Consider the following 20,408-nt stretch of genomic DNA (forward strand, 5'->3'; position numbering starts at 1 on the left):
ATTAGTGACAGGGAGCTGCAAAAATAGAGGCAGTTAAGTGGCTGCCAGCTCTTTACATTAAGTCGGTCTATCGAGGGATCAGCTTTGATATGTTGATCTTAAACCTTTAAGCAGCACAGCAATTTCCAGCAAAAGCTTGTCATATGTTTGGTGCAGGAATCTGCCTTCCGTTATTGCTCAAGAAGCATGTCAGTGCCTCTAAATAGGTCTTTCCAAAGTCAAGGGTGCTATGACATCAATTATAGTGATGGATGACTAAGGAAAAATGGTTAAAACGCACATATACACCCACAAACAGCCACACCACTACTCCATCCAACATTTCAGAAGTGGGAGTTTGTCCCTGTGCACATTATCTTCTTTGTTCTCATGTTGGCTTTGATAACTAACAGCAAATGTTGTTTTTTCTGTGCCTTGATTGGCCTCGAAGCTGCTCAGTGACCTCTGCCAGTCCACAATTTTAGCACAGGTCACCTCCAGCCCCCGCATACCATCAAACACTTCCCTGTGAGGTTGCCAAGAGAGCTTGTCATGTCCACAGTTGACCGTGAGAGTTTTGAAAAGCCAGTTTAATGTTTAACTTGCAGTACTGGTGCTTGGGATTCGGTTTGTTTGCATGCGCGTGTGTGTGTGTGTGTGTGTGTGTGTGTGTGTGTGTGTGTGTGCTTTTGAACTGGTCTGTGTCTGTGTTTGTATGACACTGCATATGCATTTGTGTGTGTTCTTTGCGCACACTCACATACTGTGGCATATATGGGTGCATTTACAGAAGATACATGGGGTTGTTTTAGCAGTCTGGAAGAAGTGTGTGTGTGTGTGTGTGTGTGTGTGTGTGTGTGTTTTCTTTCTCTTGGTGGAATGTGTACACAGTGTGGAAGGATTGATTTATGCCTCTCTGCTGTGTGTACATGTCCTTCAGTTACACAAAGTGACACTGTGTGGGTGGGTGTGTAAACGCACAATTAGGATTTCTATTCTCACACACACACTTCACTGCTCTGTCAGGTTTAGAAGGAACATCTAACAGCAATTTATGTCATTAACATGGTTCAATATTTCTACTTTCTGTTAAGCATAATTATCCTTTTTTGAAGTGACCTTACTAATACTAACTGAAGTGTATGTACAGGCCTTTGTTGTGTTGTTGTCAGAGTTGTGAATGGTCTTACTGTTTAATAATGTATAATTCTATCCTTCAAAGAATCAAATCTTTCAATTGTTGATTTCTCCTTTATATTACAGTCCAGTTTGATGGCGTGGAGAAGTCTCGAATGTCACCCACCAAGGAAGGGAAAACTCGCCCGCTGCAGCGTCACTCCAGTGGTTGTTTGGTAAACACTAAAATGACTTCGCTGGACCACTGCAGCTCCTCTCTTGGGGAACGCATTGATCCCACCATGCCGCTGGAAAGCCAGTTGTGAGTCTAATCTTGTTGTTGCTTAATTATGTTCCGAATTGTAGAATATTTCAAGTAAACAGCTTTGTTCTAAAATGAAATGAAAGGCCCTTTTGTTCATTTTGTGTTTTTGAGCAGGTTTGACACTTGTTGTTTCATTTCCTTTGTACTGTTTCATGATTATTATGATCTTTTTTTAATTCCTCCATTCTCCTCCCTTTTTTTTTTCGTTGTTTACTGCAGCTGGTACCACGGAGCGATCAGCCGAACAGACGCAGAGTCCCTTCTCAGGCTGTGTAAGGAAGCCAGCTACCTGGTGAGGAACAGCGAGACCAGCAAGAATGACTACTCCCTCTCCCTCAAGTAAGAACAGCACAAACAATATAATCACATACACACATGTACATGATAGCTGGTTGAAAAAGTAATTGCAACAGGATAATACACACACACACACACACACACACACACCAGAGATATGTAAGTCTAACATCTTGGTTTTAAAGGTCTTTGCTGACTCAGCCTTTTCAGTATGGTAATAATTTTCACCTTTCAGACCTTTAGTTCCCACTTACATACTGCCCGTCCCTTGTCCTCTACCTCCCCCCGGTAACCCGTCTGACACTGTCGGCTCCTTGATTTGCTGATGTGCCCACAACTCAGTTACTGCTGCCCTTCATCAGCGACCCCCAGATCCTTACCGCATTCAGCAGAGGGTTCAAAGGAGCCACTCTGATTGGTTTAGTCTAGTCTGACATTTGGTAGAGGTTACTCTAGCATGAAGGACCCAGGCACAGTCACATCCCATTCTTTTGACGGGGAGAGTGCGGCTTTGGTGGGTTTGGTTTGATAATTTTTCACTATTGGGTGTCAGGACCAGGTGCCATGGCAACCATTTCAAAAATATAACCAGCCATTTTGTGGCCATCTTAAAACTTGCCAAGACCAACGCTGGTGAATTTGTCTTAAAGTATCAGTTATGAAATCTTAGTATCGAGTTGACAAGTGGTCTTTTCACATTTACTTTATGTAAAGTCCATTTTACATTTGAGGGCAGACTCAACCATATGACATTTCGAAAAATCTCCACAGCCCCATGATGACCTTCAGAGATGAGATGAAACTCTAATACGCTAAGAGACATTGATTAGCCTTTGTTATTACAGCAGATCTCATATAGCTAGAGGCTTGTATGTCTTGGCAGGGAAACATAACGCTGTTCACTGCTGCTCCAGTTCTCATCATGCTGTTGTAGCCCACTGCCTGTCTAACTTCTCGGCTCAATGACTGATCATCAGCTTATGTTTATGTGATGCTTCTTTCTCTGCCCTACTGACTGGCAAAAAGCCTTACTAACTGCCGGGCTATGAAACTGAAATTCAGACTGCCTGGGAATCCATTATTTAATACTCACAGACCCATAATCAATATCTGCTAAATGCAAAAGAAGACCAATACACACACACACACACACACACACACACACACACACACACACACACACACACACAGATAGCCCTATATTCAACCACATAATTAACAATCATAGTTTCATCTTCTATTCAAGTGACAACTAGTGCTTGATTTTTTTTCTGTGGTAAATGATGAAATGAATTCAGTAAAGGCAGTGCATGTTTATTGGGAGGGTATAATACAGAATTGTCTTTGTAAATATAAAGACCTGACCCATGTCTTCAATGTACTAATCTAATAAGTACCCCCCTTAAAACTTTAGGGAGTTTTTAAGCAGGCAGACTAGAAGGCACTAGAAGAAACATGCTGACACTTTCATGTGAAACTTATTTTACAGATTGAACTCAACCAGGAAATTATAAAAGAAGCATAATATTCAGTTGTATGGTTTAAAATAAATCACACAATTTAAGCTTCTGGTTCAGTAATGGGCTTACTAACATTCATGGAAACTAACTCACATCCCACAGCTGTCCGGCTGACTCTCAATAATGAGCTGCACTATTAAAGCCGATGATAGGGAAGTACCGAAGGGATTCAGGCCATCTTCTGCTACTTTAACTGAAAGGCTGATTTGAAAAACTAAAAGAGAGTCATGGGAACATTTTTGTTGGACCTGTAATAGCTGTTTGTAAGGTAAAAAAAAAAAAAGAAATAAATCATGCAGAGAATATTGCATTACTTCAGGGGCAGCAGAGTTGTTAAATCTATGTGGCTTAATGGGAACTGCAGCTTGGACTTTCAACCAGTGTAGGTGTTCTACCTGCTGTGGGGAGGCTGATGTTTCCCCATTATTAAGAGACAAAGTTAAAGACATAGGAGCTTCCAAGGGTTAACACAGTTAAACAATTGATTATTGAACCTAATACCGTTTTAACCCTAACCCTACCCCTTTTATTCATAAATTGTAAATTATAGTAACATACTGTAGCAAACTCTTCTCAATTTACTGTTTTTGCTAGCTGAATAGCTTACAGGGAAAGCACCTCTAGGAGAAAAGAAAATAAAAAATGCTGAAAAAAATAGCATAGAAAATGTTTGTTGGGGCTTTGTCTTCTTTGTGTGCAGACAGTCTCACACATAAACATATATATATTTGTGAGTCAGCTCCTGGGTGTCACAGAACATCACATCTTGTGCCTTTGGCGTCAGTCACATAAAGCCTAGAGAACAATCAGCGGACTGATTGGTGGGAATGACAGGTGCTACCACACCACAGGCAGAGGTGACTCTAAGTTCAGCTGGCTCACACGAGCCCAACTCCCCAGCTGCCACTGAAAATGAGTGGAAACCCAAGGTGAAGGTCCTCCATGTCTGAGGTTGCTGAAAAATGTATAAGGCCATGCAGTGGCACATATGTGTATTGCATTATTGATAAAGACAAACGTAGCTGAGACCTCCAGCCTCCAGAGTCCTCTGGCTTGACAGAAAGCATTTTCTGTCATGCCCTTTTTTTCTGCTCCTTCTTTTCCCTCTGTCTCTCTCTCTTTGGATTAATAAAACAAAAACAAAACAACTTCTATCTTTCACAAGTCTCTCACAACCTAGTGTCATCCTATTTCTCGCCCCATGACAGAGCTTCACACAGCATGTTTCCACTGGCTCAAAAGAGAAATTGTTCGTGAATGAAGAAAATCCATCCAACTAAATCTGTTTGATGCCTGAGCACAGGCTCGAGGGAAGTAAAAAGCCAATTGAAAGCAAAACTCAAAAGCATCTGCAAATGTAACTCCAAAAACACTTCAAGGTTTTCTGGTTTCTGTTGATTATGTTCAGACACAAACGATCAGATGACCTTTATGTGGCACAGATGAGACACATGGCTGTCTAGAATACAAAAACAATATTGATTCTGGCTTTTTAAGCTTATTTAGCCTATCCAAGCCAATAGTTAAGACATAAATATTCTGCTTTGTTGCAGTTTTTCCTCCTATTTCATTTATCAAGTAGACCTAGATTTTGTTTCTTAAACTTTACAGGCTGCTTTACACTATTAACCATATTCTTTTGTTCATCAATCATGTCTGACAGATTGGTAAGGATCATCCCCAAGTTGACTCATTCAATTTGTGCTCATATGAAATAATGGGTCCATGGGATATCTGATGCCCAGTAATGCTTGAAAAGGTCATCACATCTGCCAAGGATCATTATCTTTTGGCGGATTATGTCTGCCATTTCTGATGCCATAGATTCATAACACTGAGAGCATAATTCATGGAGCAATTCAATATCTTGAAGGTAGAGATAAGCAGTGATTGTTGTCAGACTGTTCCTGCTCTCAGGACAACAGGGTTCAAATCAAAGTCATAAACCTCAATAAACAGGACAGCAGACCTCCCCAGTGAGATTAATCCTGATTAGACAACAGGAGCCCACAATCACAGGGATATGATAACACCACAAAGGCTTGTCTCCTCCAAAATAGCCCCGTATTCATTTTATCAACGGCTCTGCTCTATTGCTCTGTTGTCCTGGTTTCTGTCTCAGCAGGACTGTAACGTGATAAGCAACACTGAACACTGACTGGAAAATCAGTTGGGAATCTAAAAATGATGCTATTGATGTGTTTGCCTTTTTAAGTGTGGCTCTGTGTAACCTAACGCCTGTCTCCAAGGGCACAGCATGAAGATTCATCAAACGCACTTTGCAGGGAAGATGCTTTAAAATGAGCTCTCCTGGCACAGCTCACATAAAAGTAGGATTGCAGGAGACCTGTAGCAAGGGAAATTTGTCCTGCTCTTCTCAAATCATGATTAACTTGTTAATGACATGCTCAAAATATTGAAGCTGGAGGCAGAGAAGTAAAGAAATCTGATAGTTGTGTTTACTTCAATTTTGTAGCCCAGCAAGCCTTGCAGCTGTCTACCTAAGCTCCTGTAGTTAAAAAAAAAAAAAAAAAAAAAAGATAGTACTGACATAACCTATTTAAACAATTCTCCATCAGCTGCCAAACACAGAACAAATGAGGATTGGCCTCATCTATTGAATTAAAGAATAGTCTCACAGGAAGAAATACACAGTATATTTCTATTTCTGATGGATGTCCTTAAATTGAACCCTGTATACTCTTAGCTTTTTTTCCACTCTTCAGCGTTATCTCTGTGCCGTTTTCTTTGTGCATCAGGGGGAGAACACATCCGCGGGGTTTACACATGCAATTATGAGATAAGTAAAGAATGGACTTGCGTTATGTTTAAGGTGCCTAAAGCCCAGTTGCTTGCTCCTGTTCATCACAGATAATGGGCAGACTTACAAATTTACAGCGGAAATATATTCACTGACCTAAAAAACATAAGTTTTGTTAGTTTTACTTGTTTTTAACTGTCAATTTAATAAGGAGTTATAGACAGACAACTATGGTAAAGAACAAGGAAGTAATGTGACTTGACATGACCACCATGATGCTGCACAGCATCTTACCAAACAGAAGTGTTTGCTTTTATCTGTAGCTATATTTATACATACTTTAGGCTATTCCCACATCATCTTTTTGTTGAGAGATTAAATAATGTCTCCCCCCTGCTAAACACCTTGTAAACACTTATCCTGCATGCACAGTCCTCACGAGAGTCTTTTTCCACAACATCTTTGACGTAAACAGAATGTAAAGTGCAGATAACACTGACTGGTCCCATAAGTCAATGGGGTCTGCAGCTCTCTGGCTTACCTGATGCAACTGAAAGGCTTATGAAAAAGGCTGTTTTTTTCTCTTCCCTCTTCTGTCTTCCAGTGTAATTAAAAAGTTCTGTATTTGTTACCTTTTTTTTTTTGCATTTCAGCAACGTTGGTTTTATTTCACATTAGTGAAAAGTAATGAAATAACATATAACAGAAAGTAGGTTGAGTGAACTGGTGCACATTACGTTGATGACAAGTCATAATGCCCACTTGCAGCCAGTGAGTGTGTAGTTTATGGATAAGGCAATCATAACTTGCTAGAAGCATCAGCTGCAGTTTGAAAAAGCTATTATGCTAATGTATTTGGTAAAGACAAATGATCAAAACACTATATTTACAGCAGGCTGTAGGGAACATTAGTTTTGTATCCGGTCCTTTTTAAAGCATACTGTTGCATCACTTAACAACTCCCAAAAAAGTAATTTTCTGTTCTAAAGCAGAAGATTACTGGTGAGATGTAAAATGTATTGATCAAAGGCTTCTAGAAACACACAGGGAGCTTTTAATTTTCTGTGCATTTATAGCTGTAGCTTAAGTGATTTATCCTGGGAGTTCATTTGCCTTATCCTTATGCTCCGCGTGTGAAACCCAGCACCTTAAGCAACCTGCCTTTTAGTCGTCCCCAGACAGCTCCAAAGTTATCAGAGGTAATCCAGCATTCAGAACACTGTCACGTACTGTAGGGAGGTGCTACTGTGGGAGTAAATGAGAGAGGAGCTGTCAAGTTGTGGTTTACTCAAGCTTATTATGTTTCTCTTTAAATGAGTTTTTCTTTGGTAGAGCTAAACATTTTTTCTGTCCCTCTTTTGTGTCTTTGTCTGTCCCCAGGAGCAGCCAAGGCTTCATGCACATGAAGCTGTCACGGACAAAGGAGAACAAGTACATCCTAGGCCAGAACAGCTGCCCTTTTGACAGCGTGCCCGAGATCATCCACTTCTACTCGAGCCGCAAGCTGCCAATCAAGGGTGCCGAACACATGTCCCTGCTCTACCCTGTAGCCATCAGGACACTATAGTGCTCTGGGTCACCTGCAGGTGTCGGCCCCTGCAGCACTCACTGGGCCACCCTGTGGCCCCACAGTTCCTGTCCTTCGTAACAGAGCCCTACAGGCTCATGAGAAGATAAACAGTGGCATCCCAAACTGCTGATTCTGACTCACCTCACTGGCCGACAGATTCCAGACCTGTTTTGAAGGCCTACTGCATACTAGCTCCTACATACAGACTCAGTGTTGCAGTCTTTGTTATTTTATTTTATTTTATTTATGACAGACACCCACTTCATGACATCACAGACTGACTATCTGAGGAACATCATTTCACTGATTCTTGAACATATTTCCCTTAGCACTTAACACTCAAAGAAAGGTACACAACATAGCATTTGTCACTGGGATGTATCTTTTATCATAAAATATTGTACCTGTTTTCGTAAGAGTGCACATCATGACAACTGTGTGGGAGTTTGTTTGACTTCTCTCATTTGGTTAGGCTCTGTTGATACTGTACAAGTAATTGTATTTCAAGGGGACTTGAAGATTGTAAGAGCCGTGTAAGCGAAGCGACATTTATGAGGCATGTTGAGGAATATTGTCCACATGGGCCCCATACGGTGTCCAGGATGTTGAATAAACTGGCCTTGTATGAATGGTGTGCCCCCAGCTGCTCGGAAACAACAGGCCTGTGAGCTGTGCAGACTGATCTCTCTATCTTGTCATAGTGCATGCTGTCTGCTATCCATCACTGAGTGGGTGTATCACACCAATGACAGTGTAAGTACCATAGTGGTGAGACAGGCAGGAGAGCATGATGGATGGGTCAACCCATTCGACATAGTACAATTGGCTGAGGCTAGAGACCAGAGCCTGTCCAAATGGACCAAATTACCCCCGCTACCCCTGCTTAAAATGGCTTTGCATCGGGAGAATGAAATATGCCTGCATTGTCTACCTCAGAAAATCAATTTCATTCACCCATCTGCAGATCAATAGGTACAATGGGATTGCAGACATCGATCTGCCCTTCCTTCGACATTCCCAATTCCCTCAAAAATGCATCATTCGTTTAGGGATATGTTTTTTTTTATACAGTTAATCCAATATTTTTTTTAAATGAAAAGATAAGCAGATGTTCCAGATCAGCAACTGTATGTATAGTCACTAATATGATACTGTGTGATGTCAGTAACAAATGTTTGGTTAATGCCTTATAATGCATGGGTCAAATCAGTCCGCTAGATCAGCTGATTTCCAATTCTGCTTTTAACGATTGTTCTGTGACTGTAATTTATTCTGGGGTAATTATTACTGATGTGTTACTCCTTTGTGATGGCCCGTCGGCCCCCTCGCCCTCATCGTTCTGTGCCGATGTGATCGTGTTTTTTGGGACTACATCAGCCTCTTTTACTGTGGTGCTTTGCTTTTTCGTTGTATCAAGTTCTGCTAAATGCACGTTTGCCTCGGTGGCCTGGCTTCGGAACTCCAGTCACGGCGTCTCCTGACCAACGAGATTGTCAAGCCTCTCGCGAGAGACAATTTGCAAATTCCTCCGGACCAATTACAGTGCAGCCTGTTAAAACCGGAAAAAAACCCCACAAAAAAAACACCTACCTTCTACCTTCAACCTGTCATACTCCCTCAGCATTAAATCTCTCTATCATCTATTCTTTATTACCAGATGTGCATACATGTGTGAATGCGAGAGAGTGCACGTATGCATGTGTCCAACATGTTCTTGCGTATGGTGTAGGTATGCATATGCGACTTTCTGAGTTCCAGTGTGTGTTTTACCCTGCTGGTACAAACTGGTGACAGCCCTTGCTTGAACCTCTTTGATTGTCAGAGATTTGTTTTTCTCTCCTGAACTCATGGAACTAGAATTTAGCCCTATGACTCACTTATTTTCATTTCCTCTTGCATTTACTCATTAACCACAGCTGATTTTAGCAATTCATAGGAAAGGCATGTCTGTCGAGCAGCCCACAAGGTATTGCTGACCAATTACAGCAAGAAACAGCTGATTTACACAAAATACAAGCCAACAGTATCCACACTATGAACTGAATCTAATGAGAGTGCCTAATGCTTGTATGATCAAACCGGCTCTTCAGAGGAAATCCTTGTCAGTCTTATGACAAAAGTAAAGTGGTTTAATGAGCAAATCCAAGTGAAATGGAAATTTTGGGGGCTTTGTCCAAACTGAGAATCACTGACACTAAGAATTAGAGGCTGACTTAAGCAAGCATGACCACTGTATCAACAAAGTCAACTCAGTTTTGGCTTTGACTATATCTCCACTGTGTGCTATGCAAACCTAAACTGCAGTCATTGAAGGGAAAAATGATTGGAGTGTGTGCCTCCACCAAATGTTTATGACAAATGTGATGGTACAAAATGTCCACCTGGAAGATATGTAATCCGCGGAATGACTTGATAAGTAAAAAGTAGTTTGGAGAAAGTGGGATGTACGCAAATGTTTATTTAGTTGGTGTAGTAAGTGAGCAGGCAGATGTCACTGTCATCAGATTAGTATGTCATGTGTCTGATCACGTGATGAGGCAACCTCTGCAGCTTTATTAGGAGACAGTATGTTGTCGAAGTGGACCTATGTATTTCCTTGAGAGAAGATATCCTAAGAAGAAATGAAATAAACTATATGTGTGATGTATCCTTTATGCTCCGAATGTTCCATGTTCAAGAGATCAAATGTTGACAGTAGATGATCTTTATTTAGTTACTGCTGCTGATGAGTATTACTCTACTATAGGAAAGAGCCTGCATATGATGGCCGCACTGCCTAGATAGAGGCCTTAGCTTTGGAGAAAAGGAAAACAGGAGACATGGAGGGGAAGAATAAGGGAGAGACAGAGGGGAGGGTGTTCTGACAGAGGGAAGAATTTGCTGCAATCAGCAGACACACTCTTCACATTCGTATATTTCTGACCTGAAAGAGCCCTTCTCCTCCCTCAGAAGTGTCTTAAAGTGCGTGTGAGTGTGTTTGTGTGTGTATGTGTGAGTGGACACACATTTGTGCATGCATAAAACAGTGTTTATGTGTGTATGCAGGTGCGTATGTGTGTGTGTACTGGTGTAAGCAGCCATCAGCCATTGACTTGCCCCGTGTGTATCTTGTGTATCACTTTACTGTGGTAAAGTGGCATGTATGAGTTTCCTTTGTGTACATTTTCGTGCCACGTATGTATGCACTACTATAACATATCTCTGTACAGTCCCTCATGGCCAAATGTATATACTGAATGTATTGTGTGGGGACATAGAGGCATCAAGTTTAAAACGAAATAAAATTGGGTTTATGAGTTAAATGTGTGACCTGGTGCTTTGATGACTAACGTCAGCTTCTTGGGTAAATGGTGAAGAGCAGCCATTGTTTGCGGCAAGGACAGAATGCTGCAGCTATTATCAAGCCTGTACTCCAGCACTTGTTGTTCTCTATTGATCCACTTTGCAGCACAGCTCTGTAATATTTCTTTTTTCATTCTTGTTCATCCCAGTAGGATTTCCTTGATGTTTCTGCCTCTCTAGGCAAGCCAAAATCAAGGTTGCTAGTTAGTGTCCTACAATTAGATTGCCTGCTTCCAGTAAACACACCTCTATCTTTTCTTTGATAATAAAGTAGCAGACTTTTATGCACATACACTATTTTTTCCTACACTAGAAATTTAAGAAATTGTAAATCAGTATGACTCTTGGCATTTGTCGCAGATCCAGATAACTTTTTTGCTCACCAACATTTGAGAGACAGAGAAGCATTGTTAATTTTTTAGTGGTTGGTCTGTTTCCTACAGTTAGTCACTCTCTCTGATAGACTGCAATTAGCCCCATCTGGCACTTGTAAAAAAAATTAACTAGGGAAGTAGGTTTTTGTGTTTCATTAGGTCTGCAAGTGAATAAATACAATATCTGGCCGAATGAGCGCTAAATGGAGAAAAACAAAAACATACAGCATAATTAATGTATATTTTACAAATGATGATGGATAAAGTGATGGATACCAATTGGATGACATTATTAATAGACATAAACAAAAACACACTAGGCAGAGTGGACTGCATTGTGATTGTGGATATTTTTCAGCCAGACACATCATTATGATACTTACAAACTATCAGACCCTCTGGGTTGTTACTGCGCCATGTAAATGAGATGACTTCAGTAGAGCACTGCACAGCACTGTTGAAGGCAATTTTAACAGTAAAATCCCTAATCCCTTTCCCTAAAATCGCTTTTGAAACTGTTGCATTGTGACAGCAGAAACACGTTTTACACAGTGCACTTTGGTCCACAACTGGCAGCCATTCAAGAAGAGTGCTGCAGGCAGGGTGATGATGAAATGAAATGCAGAAAATCCACATTCTCTCGGGTCATTTGACATCATGCATTGAATTAGTTTTTTAGAATATGCCGCCGTTTTAGATGTAGCCTTTGATTTCTCACATATCCCCTGACTCAATCAAATCCAACAACTTCAGACAAAACAAGAAGCAAAGTTGCTATTTCAAGTTTCCATTCCAGCTCCCAGTGGTTTCTGCACGGTGTTTGCCTCTCCCTTTGCTCCAGAGAAGCTCCATCAAGGGTTAAAGCACCTGGGATGAAATGCATCAAAGAAGCTTTTGTGGACATAAAAAAAAGAGTGCTGAAAAAGAAGGCGACGAATAAAAGCATGGCTTGAAAGCAATGAATGGGCCACAAGGGGATAAAATGGCCTTGTGTCCATCAGAAGCTCATTTCATATTCTGCTCAGTCACGCTGGGCAGAAAGCAATCTCAGGTAACAGACCTTATGTTAATAACACGTGAGTAGCCTCCTTTCACAAAGACAAAAGTGGATGGAGGCTTTTATACCAACTCTATCCTTTCCTCCTCATCTGGCACGTCTGAGGATTTCAGCTGGGAGAGAATAGTGTTGCTATTGTTCCGGTTGTCTGTGAAGGCTTGATTAGAGAAGCTTTTACACCATATGAAAAGGTCTGGCATTGATGATTTCTATTGGCTTAACATAATGCCCATAATAGCATGGTGCAAACCTCCCTTATTACCTGAATTTGGGGTCACTGTGGGAGTAATCGGTTTGATTTGTGCCAGATTTAAACCTCTGAGATTGATTCATTAGGAAGACATCTCTCTAGTTCATGCTATTTTCTGTTCCTGATTAAAACAGCTTTTTCATGCACCGCTGTCATTAGAGACAACACAGAAAGTCCAACAAACCACTTAAAAAAATAGTGTGACTCTTAACAACTATTCAAAACCTCTGTGACCATAGTTTGAAGTATGATAACTGTGGCAAAGTCCAATGAAGAGGGACTATATTCAAGTGGTAGGTAGGATCAAACAAATAAATGTTCCATTGTTTCTATTCCCTAAAGGTGGTTGGTTTACAATACAGTCCCCATGATAAAAGCAAATAACATTAAAAATCACCTGTTTCTCATGTATTGTATCTTAGAAACCATGTCACCTTTATTCTTATAATTTCAGTTGAAGTTTCTCATACATTTTGATGACTGACCATAATATTCGGCAAGGTCCTTGGAGATAACATATAACCAAGACTACTTTGAAGTGTGCTGACATTTGACAACAAAAGGGAACCTAAATACGGTGTGTAATAACAGCTCTTCTACACCGTGTGTGATGGCATCTCTCACACCGTAGAGTGTCTCCATGACAACTCACATGGTGATTTGACATGCTAAAATTTTTAGAATATCTTGAGAGCTGCAGCTACAAGGCTAGGAATGATAGACCATAACTAGAAAACAGTAAATACACATGATGTACTTTGAAGTATATATGCTGTCACAAATGTCACATCTGATTTCACAGCTTAGTAGCAAGTGACGCACTAAAAAACCCCACAAGTCTAAATCTGAAATCAGTGTGGAATTACGCTATATTATTTTTGCTTAGCTTCAAATTCCACAAATTTATCCTGGCAACCACAACAGGTTCCTTTTTAATTTGCCAGTAAGGCGATGACACTTTTATTCACTATTGTTTTGTTGAAGCCATGACACCGTTTCCGCCTGCTCAGTAGAAATGCTTTATTTTTAAAATACCCTTGGAGGCAGTTGGAGGTGGAAATTGCCCGCAGGTGTGCATGCGTATAAAATGGTAATGGAGACAGACGGACACAAAGCGCTGTTTGGGTGCTGTGCTCATGAAAGGGCAATCCACTGATTGAGCTGTCACATTCACAGGTGCAGTAATAAAACTAAGCAGGGCAATTACTGTAGATGGAGAACGGTAGGTAGCAGAGGGGGACGTGCAATATGTCCTCCCTTAAAATACACTGATGGGAGATTACGAGACAAAGCAAATGTAGCTCCCTGTTATAAGGCTGAGGGAGGGGGAGAGAGAGAGAAAAAAAGAGAGCTCAGCTAATGGTAACAATGCTCCAACAAGCACAACAAACATCTCAGTGGATGTTAACAAAGCTGTCACCTTTATCTCTCCTGTTTTATGTTACCGTCTCCGACAACAAATAAAACACGTTTTATCAAATACATGTTCAGCAGAGGGTTTCAGAAGGATGATTTTAGATGTAGGAGAGGGAAAAACACAGATGAACAAGCAGTAAGTCTACCACACTGGCCTATTATGATCAGTCATGTTTGGGAAATAAACTACTCCATTGCCATCTAGTGTACAAATTAGGGAATTACATGCACTGGGGAGACGATGTATTTACAGTGTGGTTTTTAGAATACTATGTCAGGTACACATTTTAATAATGCAACCCAATAATTATAGGATTGTATGTGCTTGCACAATGCAGAAGCAAACACATATGAAAAATCTGAATCAGAGCAAAAATCAACATCAACATGTCAATTACCAACTTACCCTGATTAGTAGATTGACACCAAAAAGGACTGAAGCAATGTTTACAGTGAGTGGTACTAATCTGATAGAAAGGTAGACAGTCAAGGAGCTGATGAGATATGCATGATTAAATTTATTACAAGTCTAGTCACATCGATAACAAAAACTGCGTGGAGCTCACTTCAAACTGTACTGTATGTGGCGGCATGTTTCAAGGACATTGAGGCAGTCTCTGGTGTGTACAGTCATATTTTTCTTATAATTACTGGGTAGCAGGATGACAAAGTTTCCAAGAAGCCTGTAAAAGCTTCCTTCTGCTCCTCCTGCTCTCTCCTCTCTCTATAAAAGCCTCTGTCCGTGGGGTATGGGCTTAGAGTCCTGGGCCACCAGCAAAAATGAGCTCGAGGGCAGCCTGGATGTCACCATCTGTGGCCTGCAGCGCCCTCAGCATCAGTTCCTCATCTTGGATCCCCATGTCCCTGAGTTGCTGCATCTGGGACTGCCAGCGGCCCTGGAAAAACAAAAACACATTTAAAGAATGCGCTTTAATCCAAAGAACCCCCCCTCCCCTAGAGTCACCAGCATCTAAAGCGCTTGTACTTTTCACTCCTGCACCACTTAGGCTCAGCATAAACAACTTTACTGCTGTGGCACACAAAATAGAAAATGTCCCATCTATCTACAAAGCTTATATAACCCCACCTGTAGAGCAGACATGTTGGTGGCTTGCAGAGCTTGCTGTAGTGCCTGGCTGAAGAGATCATTACTGACTGGGGTCCCTGCTGGCATGGGAGCGACACCGCTAGAGGGGTCCGCCTACATTAATAATAATGGAGGAGAAAAAAGACAGTGTATTGATCTGTAGTCTGTAGCCAGGTGGTGTGGCAGAGAACTTGTTTTTAATGTGTGATATCTTATGTAGTCTGTGTACCTTTTTCAAGATTTAAATAAATCTCACCTGGCTTGCTGTCGTTGGAGTAACCGCACTGCTGTCAGGGGTGCTTGCTAGGGCCAGAGCTGTTGCCAATTCGCTTTGTGTTATTGGTCGAGGGCCCGTTGCTCCACTGTGGCTCAGAGACACTGGTCGTATTCCTGCTGAGGCCCCTGCTCTGCTGGAAGGACCTGCTGGGCTCCCCTGTAACAGAAAAATACATTTAGAATCATCAGGTTTCTTGTACATGATTTGTACTGATGTTGAGTATCAAGCAGACTGACTCACCGACTGGAAATCTTCCTCATCATCAGACATGCCCTCAAACATGAAGCCTCCTGCCAGAGAGAGAACAAAATGAGAGTTGTTTGTACATGTTCTGCCAACAGAACAAAACCTGACTAATAAAATGCCAGACATTCAAGATCTAAAAAAAAATACAATTTATATGAAAGCTTTTTTTGCAAACGACTCAACGATTCAAAAGTATGAACTACGCGCGCAGGTGGTCCAGTGGTTAGAGCTCATGCCACATATGCAGGCGACTCCAGTTCGAATCCCGGCTGGAGGTCCTTTGCTGCATGTTACATCCCCCTCTCTCTCTTGTTTCCTGTCTGTCTACTGTTAAACAAAAGGCTTCTGTGCCAAAAATATCTTTTAAAAAAAAAGTATGAACTACTTCAAAATTGCAGGCACATCCTCAACATACTCCTAACTGTTACATTTTTTAAAATCAAACTATTACACTGCTTCAATTCAGCTGCTACAAAATCAGCAATCCTCTCTTGCCTGCCATAATTTCATACCTGCATGTACCAAGCTATCTTCCCGCTCACCTGGCATATCGCTGTAGGAACTGGCAGAGACGTTGCGAGAGGAGCTGGCACTGGACTGAGTGGGCATACTGCCTGCCACAGAGTGGAGGACCAGGATGATGGCATTGACAAGGGCTGGATGTGAGCTGATCAATCTATGAGACAGACAGAGAAGTAGATGACCTCCGAATATTTTCTCTTTGCACTCGCTTATTATATTATCAGTCCTATCAGAGACAGTAACAAAAGGAAAGCCACACTCACATGTCCAGCATGTTAGGGTCTGTGAACTGCACAAAGAGATCTTTGTCTTGCAGTACACCTGAACAGATTGAGTGATATTAGAGGAAATGTTACTATTTGCATATTTGCATGGTTCAATGAGATGGATAATAATGTTTAAAAACACTCAGCACGGTCCAACAGGTCTTACCTAAGGCAACTGGGTCTGACCTGAGCCCTGGTGTGGCCACAATGATCTGATCCAGAGACTCTTTGTTTGTCAGCATTTTATATACCTGCATGAAGGGAAGAAGACAGTTAGTACTATTAGTAAATATAGCAGCAGCAATAGCAGTGGAAGCGTTAACAGCAGCTGGAGCAGTAATAGTTGGAGGAGGAAAGGTAGCCACTAAACATGCATATACAACATTAAATCAATTATTACTGAAAATATGTTATCTTTTTTATCCATAGACATGTTTACTGTATATTTATGACAATCCCTGAAATTACTCGACAAACACATTTCAAATCACAACATGGCAGCTCAAACTAAATTTTAACAGTGAGTGACAGATACAATATCTGGTGTATTCCTATGGTTGATTGTACTAATAGTTTTACAGTATCATTACTGTGTCAGTTACCAAATAAAACACTTAACAGATGCTGGAGTCCGTTGATGATTGACACTGTGCTGTGTTATGATTACAAAGTCAATCAGCTGCTGAAAAGTTGGATCTCAGGATTATTTGTGCAGATGTTCATACAATATCACAACGAGATAACAAGTAACTCATATCAGTTAATGTTCAAAACTGCCTATTCCTTCCACAACTAGCCTTTTATCAATCAAGCCAACATGCTGGTATTTAAAAACATTTTCTGCCTGGTAGGTTAAATGCCATGGACAACTATCAGTCTATAATAGATAAGCCATGTTGGTGATAATCGTTGACCAACTCCTGGCTGCCAAAGGTTGTGTTCACACTTAGCCCTGAAACGCTTCTATGATCCCATCAAATGTAAACTGCTATGAACACAGTTAACTGCACACAAATAACTGGAGAAAAATCAATCACTTGAGCAAAACAGTCCTCAGGTCAAGAACATTCTATTTTCAAAAATGAGTGTAGTGGAAACACTTAACACATTCCTGCATTCCACAGTGGAGAACAACTTAATCAACATTTGACTCTGTGTGCAGTTTAACAAAGGGACGTTTTGGTCTTTTTTTTTGGCTAAATGAATCAGACTTTCTGGGATTCTCATCAAGTGCAAATGTGCAAGGTTCCTAAATAATGGAGGATAGTTATTTTTCTTTCAAGATTATTTCTTTAATATTTTATTAACAGTAGATGGAATAGGCAGATGCTAAAACAGCTGTAAAAGTAACTTGAGGAGAGTCCAGAAGATGAATTGAACTAAGGACATTGCAATTGTGTGGGAAACATATTAAGCACCATACTACCGGGACGCATAGCAGATTGACATTATAGCACTTTGTAGTAAACAGTTTGTTGCATTACATTAGCATATACATTATTGATTTAATCTACAATTAATCTAAACCTAAGTAGATCAAATAAATGATCATTTGCAGTGTTTGGAGTATATATTTCAAGATGTCTTTATCATGGGCAATGTTGTGCTTGCCACTGTGTGTCTTCTACTCACTGAGTCTCTGTAGGTAGAGTTTAGAGAGTGAAGAGCTGCATGGAACACCCTGAACTCTCTGGCTGCAGTCGCTCTGTTCACAGGTTCTGATAAGGGGAAAACATTTTAAAACATTAGAAAAAAGCAGGCATGTGTTCATATTCAAAGTGTTGGTTTTATTATCAGTAAACCATAACATCCTTTTCTTCTTGTTACTTCAGTTGGATATTTGAGCTTCACTGTGCCGAATGACATACATGCAGCTTCACACTACAAGGCTGTTTTCAAATTCATCTGCTTAAATTTTTCATCACAGAAAATCTGATTTTAACTGGTGGGCCTATAAGCATGTTTTTTGTGACATCACAGCCAGTTTGGAAGCCATTCAAGGTCCAACATTCAACTTACACATGTGTGATGTGAAAACTTAAGCCTCATAAACTGAGAATGAACTTAACAGTGAAGTAGAAGACATGTTGTCTATCCACTGTCCACCAGTTAAACTACTGAAAGGAAATATATCTGCACATTCATAGATTCTGTTAATGAAGGGAGAAGAAGGAAATCCCACTTTAAGAACTTTGACATGGGATTTCCAATCAGAGTATTTTTATATGTCTTAATACATGCCTGTAGAGGATTTTTAAATACATTTTCAAAGCTAAAATGACACACAGACACACCTGGACTGCTCTCAGGGTCTGGCCAAGTCTTCTTGAGTATGTGTAGGGTAGCTCCCGGTTGAATCCCACAGGAATCCAGTGTCAGGTCATCCTTAAGTTTCCGCCCACAGTGGACCAGCTCTGTGTAAAAGGTGAACACAGGCACAGGATTTTAAGGACAAATAACAATGATGCATACATTTAACACAGCAACAAACACAGTCTTCTTGCCAGTGGAGCACAGTGAAATACACACTTAAAGATCATCGCCACATAAAAATGTTTTCTTCTTGTTCCTACATTTGGATATTTGAGTATAATTGTGCAGAATGATGTATGTGCAGAGTTTGACATTACAAGGCTGTTTCACATTAATCTACTGAAAGTGTAAAGTTTCTCTGTTGTCACTAAAATAACTGAACTAATTGAAAAAAAAAACAATGTATAATGAGACACTAATTATTATTGAAAGTAGTGCATTTTATATACATTTTAAACCATGTCTGGAGGGGATCTTTCAATTTGTTCTAATATATGCCAGAGCTATAACAGACCTATGAGTTCTGGATCTGGGACAGAGTCTGGGAGCTGAGCTGCAACAAGTTGTTTTAGAGTAGCAACTCTGTATCCTCCAGGAGAAACATCTCCAGGCATCATCTCTGGGAAGTGAAAGATTGATTTTGACTGATCCACCAGCTTCAGAGACAGGTGCCATTCTGGAGAAGACATCTGCAATAAACACAAACACAACACAAATCTTAACATGGTGGAATAGACCATAACAACGTTATACCTGATCGGTAATCATCAATGTGGGCTAACGTGAAGAGATCATAGATGTGTAATGTTTCAATTTCACAATGCTGTTGTGTGAAGATAGAAAGAACACACGTATACACTAACAAACGCTACACAAAATCAACGTTTGACGAACAGCATGCCCATTTTAGAAGCTGGACTCATGAGAAAAATTATTGTTAGCTTAATGTACCATGTTTATATGAGCATGGGGGTGATTTTGACAGAAAATAACCGATGTTTTATTAGCAAACCTGCTCAACTTCGGCTAACGTTAGCTGCTGAGCGTTTATCAACGACACAGTTTCGATTTGATAAAATAAACTCGATGAAACAAGTTACATACACTCCGGTAACTTGGAGAATGCATGACACACATACAAGCCACGATAAAACGCAAACTTTATGAAATGAAAGAACTGCACACTCACCATTTTGTTGTTGACACTCGTTTTACTTCCTGGACTACAGTCACGTGGTGTACGTGACGTTTACTTGCATTGTCCAAACAAAAGAGCTTTTACGTTCCTGTACTCTTCACTGCACCATGGTACCGTGGGTAATCAAAAAATTCACTCCTTAGCTCCCCCACACACACCTCAAGACAAATTATATAGGCCTATATATAAAAAAACAAAAAAACAATTACATCAATTCATACAACTGCTCCAGTTACACCACTGACGTATCAATCTCTATATTGTGCCAATGGCTACTTTTGTTTTTCGAATATCTATCATTTTTATGTATTGCACATGTACCTAATTGATTTCCCTGCTGCATAGTTAAGGATTTTCCAAAGTTGTGTCATGTCTCGGGCAACGTGTTTCCAGACAGTCGTTTCATGATCTGCATACCTCATTTTGCCCACACTATTCAACCTATCAGACTAAAATGGTCAAACTAGCTCCATGGATCCACGTAAATATAGT

General features: G+C 40.5%; 2 protein-coding genes across 3 annotated transcripts in view; one reads left to right on the top strand and one right to left on the bottom strand.

Moving 5' to 3' along the window:
• Positions 1-10,870, top strand: part of zgc:158464 (uncharacterized protein LOC791139 homolog) — a 91,696-nt gene extending 80,826 nt beyond the window's left edge. For both annotated transcript variants that reach the window (XM_053337247.1, XM_053337326.1), the window contains 3 exons: positions 1,243-1,417; positions 1,640-1,759; positions 7,379-10,870. In XM_053337247.1, the coding sequence (XP_053193222.1) occupies positions 1,243-1,417; positions 1,640-1,759; positions 7,379-7,565 (482 nt within the window). In that variant the 3' untranslated portion in view covers positions 7,566-10,870. The remainder of the gene's footprint in view (positions 1-1,242; positions 1,418-1,639; positions 1,760-7,378) is intronic.
• Positions 10,871-14,510: 3,640 nt separating this feature from the next.
• Positions 14,511-20,023, bottom strand: ubl7b (ubiquitin-like 7b (bone marrow stromal cell-derived)). Its single transcript, XM_053337588.1, has 11 exons — positions 19,908-20,023; positions 19,233-19,407; positions 18,700-18,819; positions 18,038-18,123; positions 16,572-16,656; positions 16,403-16,460; positions 16,160-16,293; positions 15,612-15,661; positions 15,351-15,527; positions 15,095-15,208; positions 14,511-14,903 (listed from the first exon to the last, which is right to left on the bottom strand). Exons 1-11 carry the CDS (start codon positions 19,908-19,910, stop codon positions 14,763-14,765), a joined length of 1,143 nt encoding a protein of 380 aa, XP_053193563.1. The 5' UTR covers positions 19,911-20,023; the 3' UTR covers positions 14,511-14,762.
• Between the last annotated feature and the right edge of the window lie 385 nt (positions 20,024-20,408).

This window comes from Scomber japonicus, chromosome 1 (genome assembly GCF_027409825.1).
Source record: "Scomber japonicus isolate fScoJap1 chromosome 1, fScoJap1.pri, whole genome shotgun sequence".
NCBI lineage: Eukaryota > Metazoa > Chordata > Actinopteri > Scombriformes > Scombridae > Scomber > Scomber japonicus.

Coding starts and splice junctions, on each gene's coding strand:
- ubl7b (XM_053337588.1), bottom strand. Junction 18,820..19,232: donor CCCAGATCCAGAACTCATAG/GTCTGTTATAGC, acceptor CCTTTTACACAG/AGCTGGTCCACTGTGGGCGG. Junction 18,124..18,699: donor AGACCCTGAGAGCAGTCCAG/GTGTGTCTGTGT, acceptor TCCCCTTATCAG/AACCTGTGAACAGAGCGACT.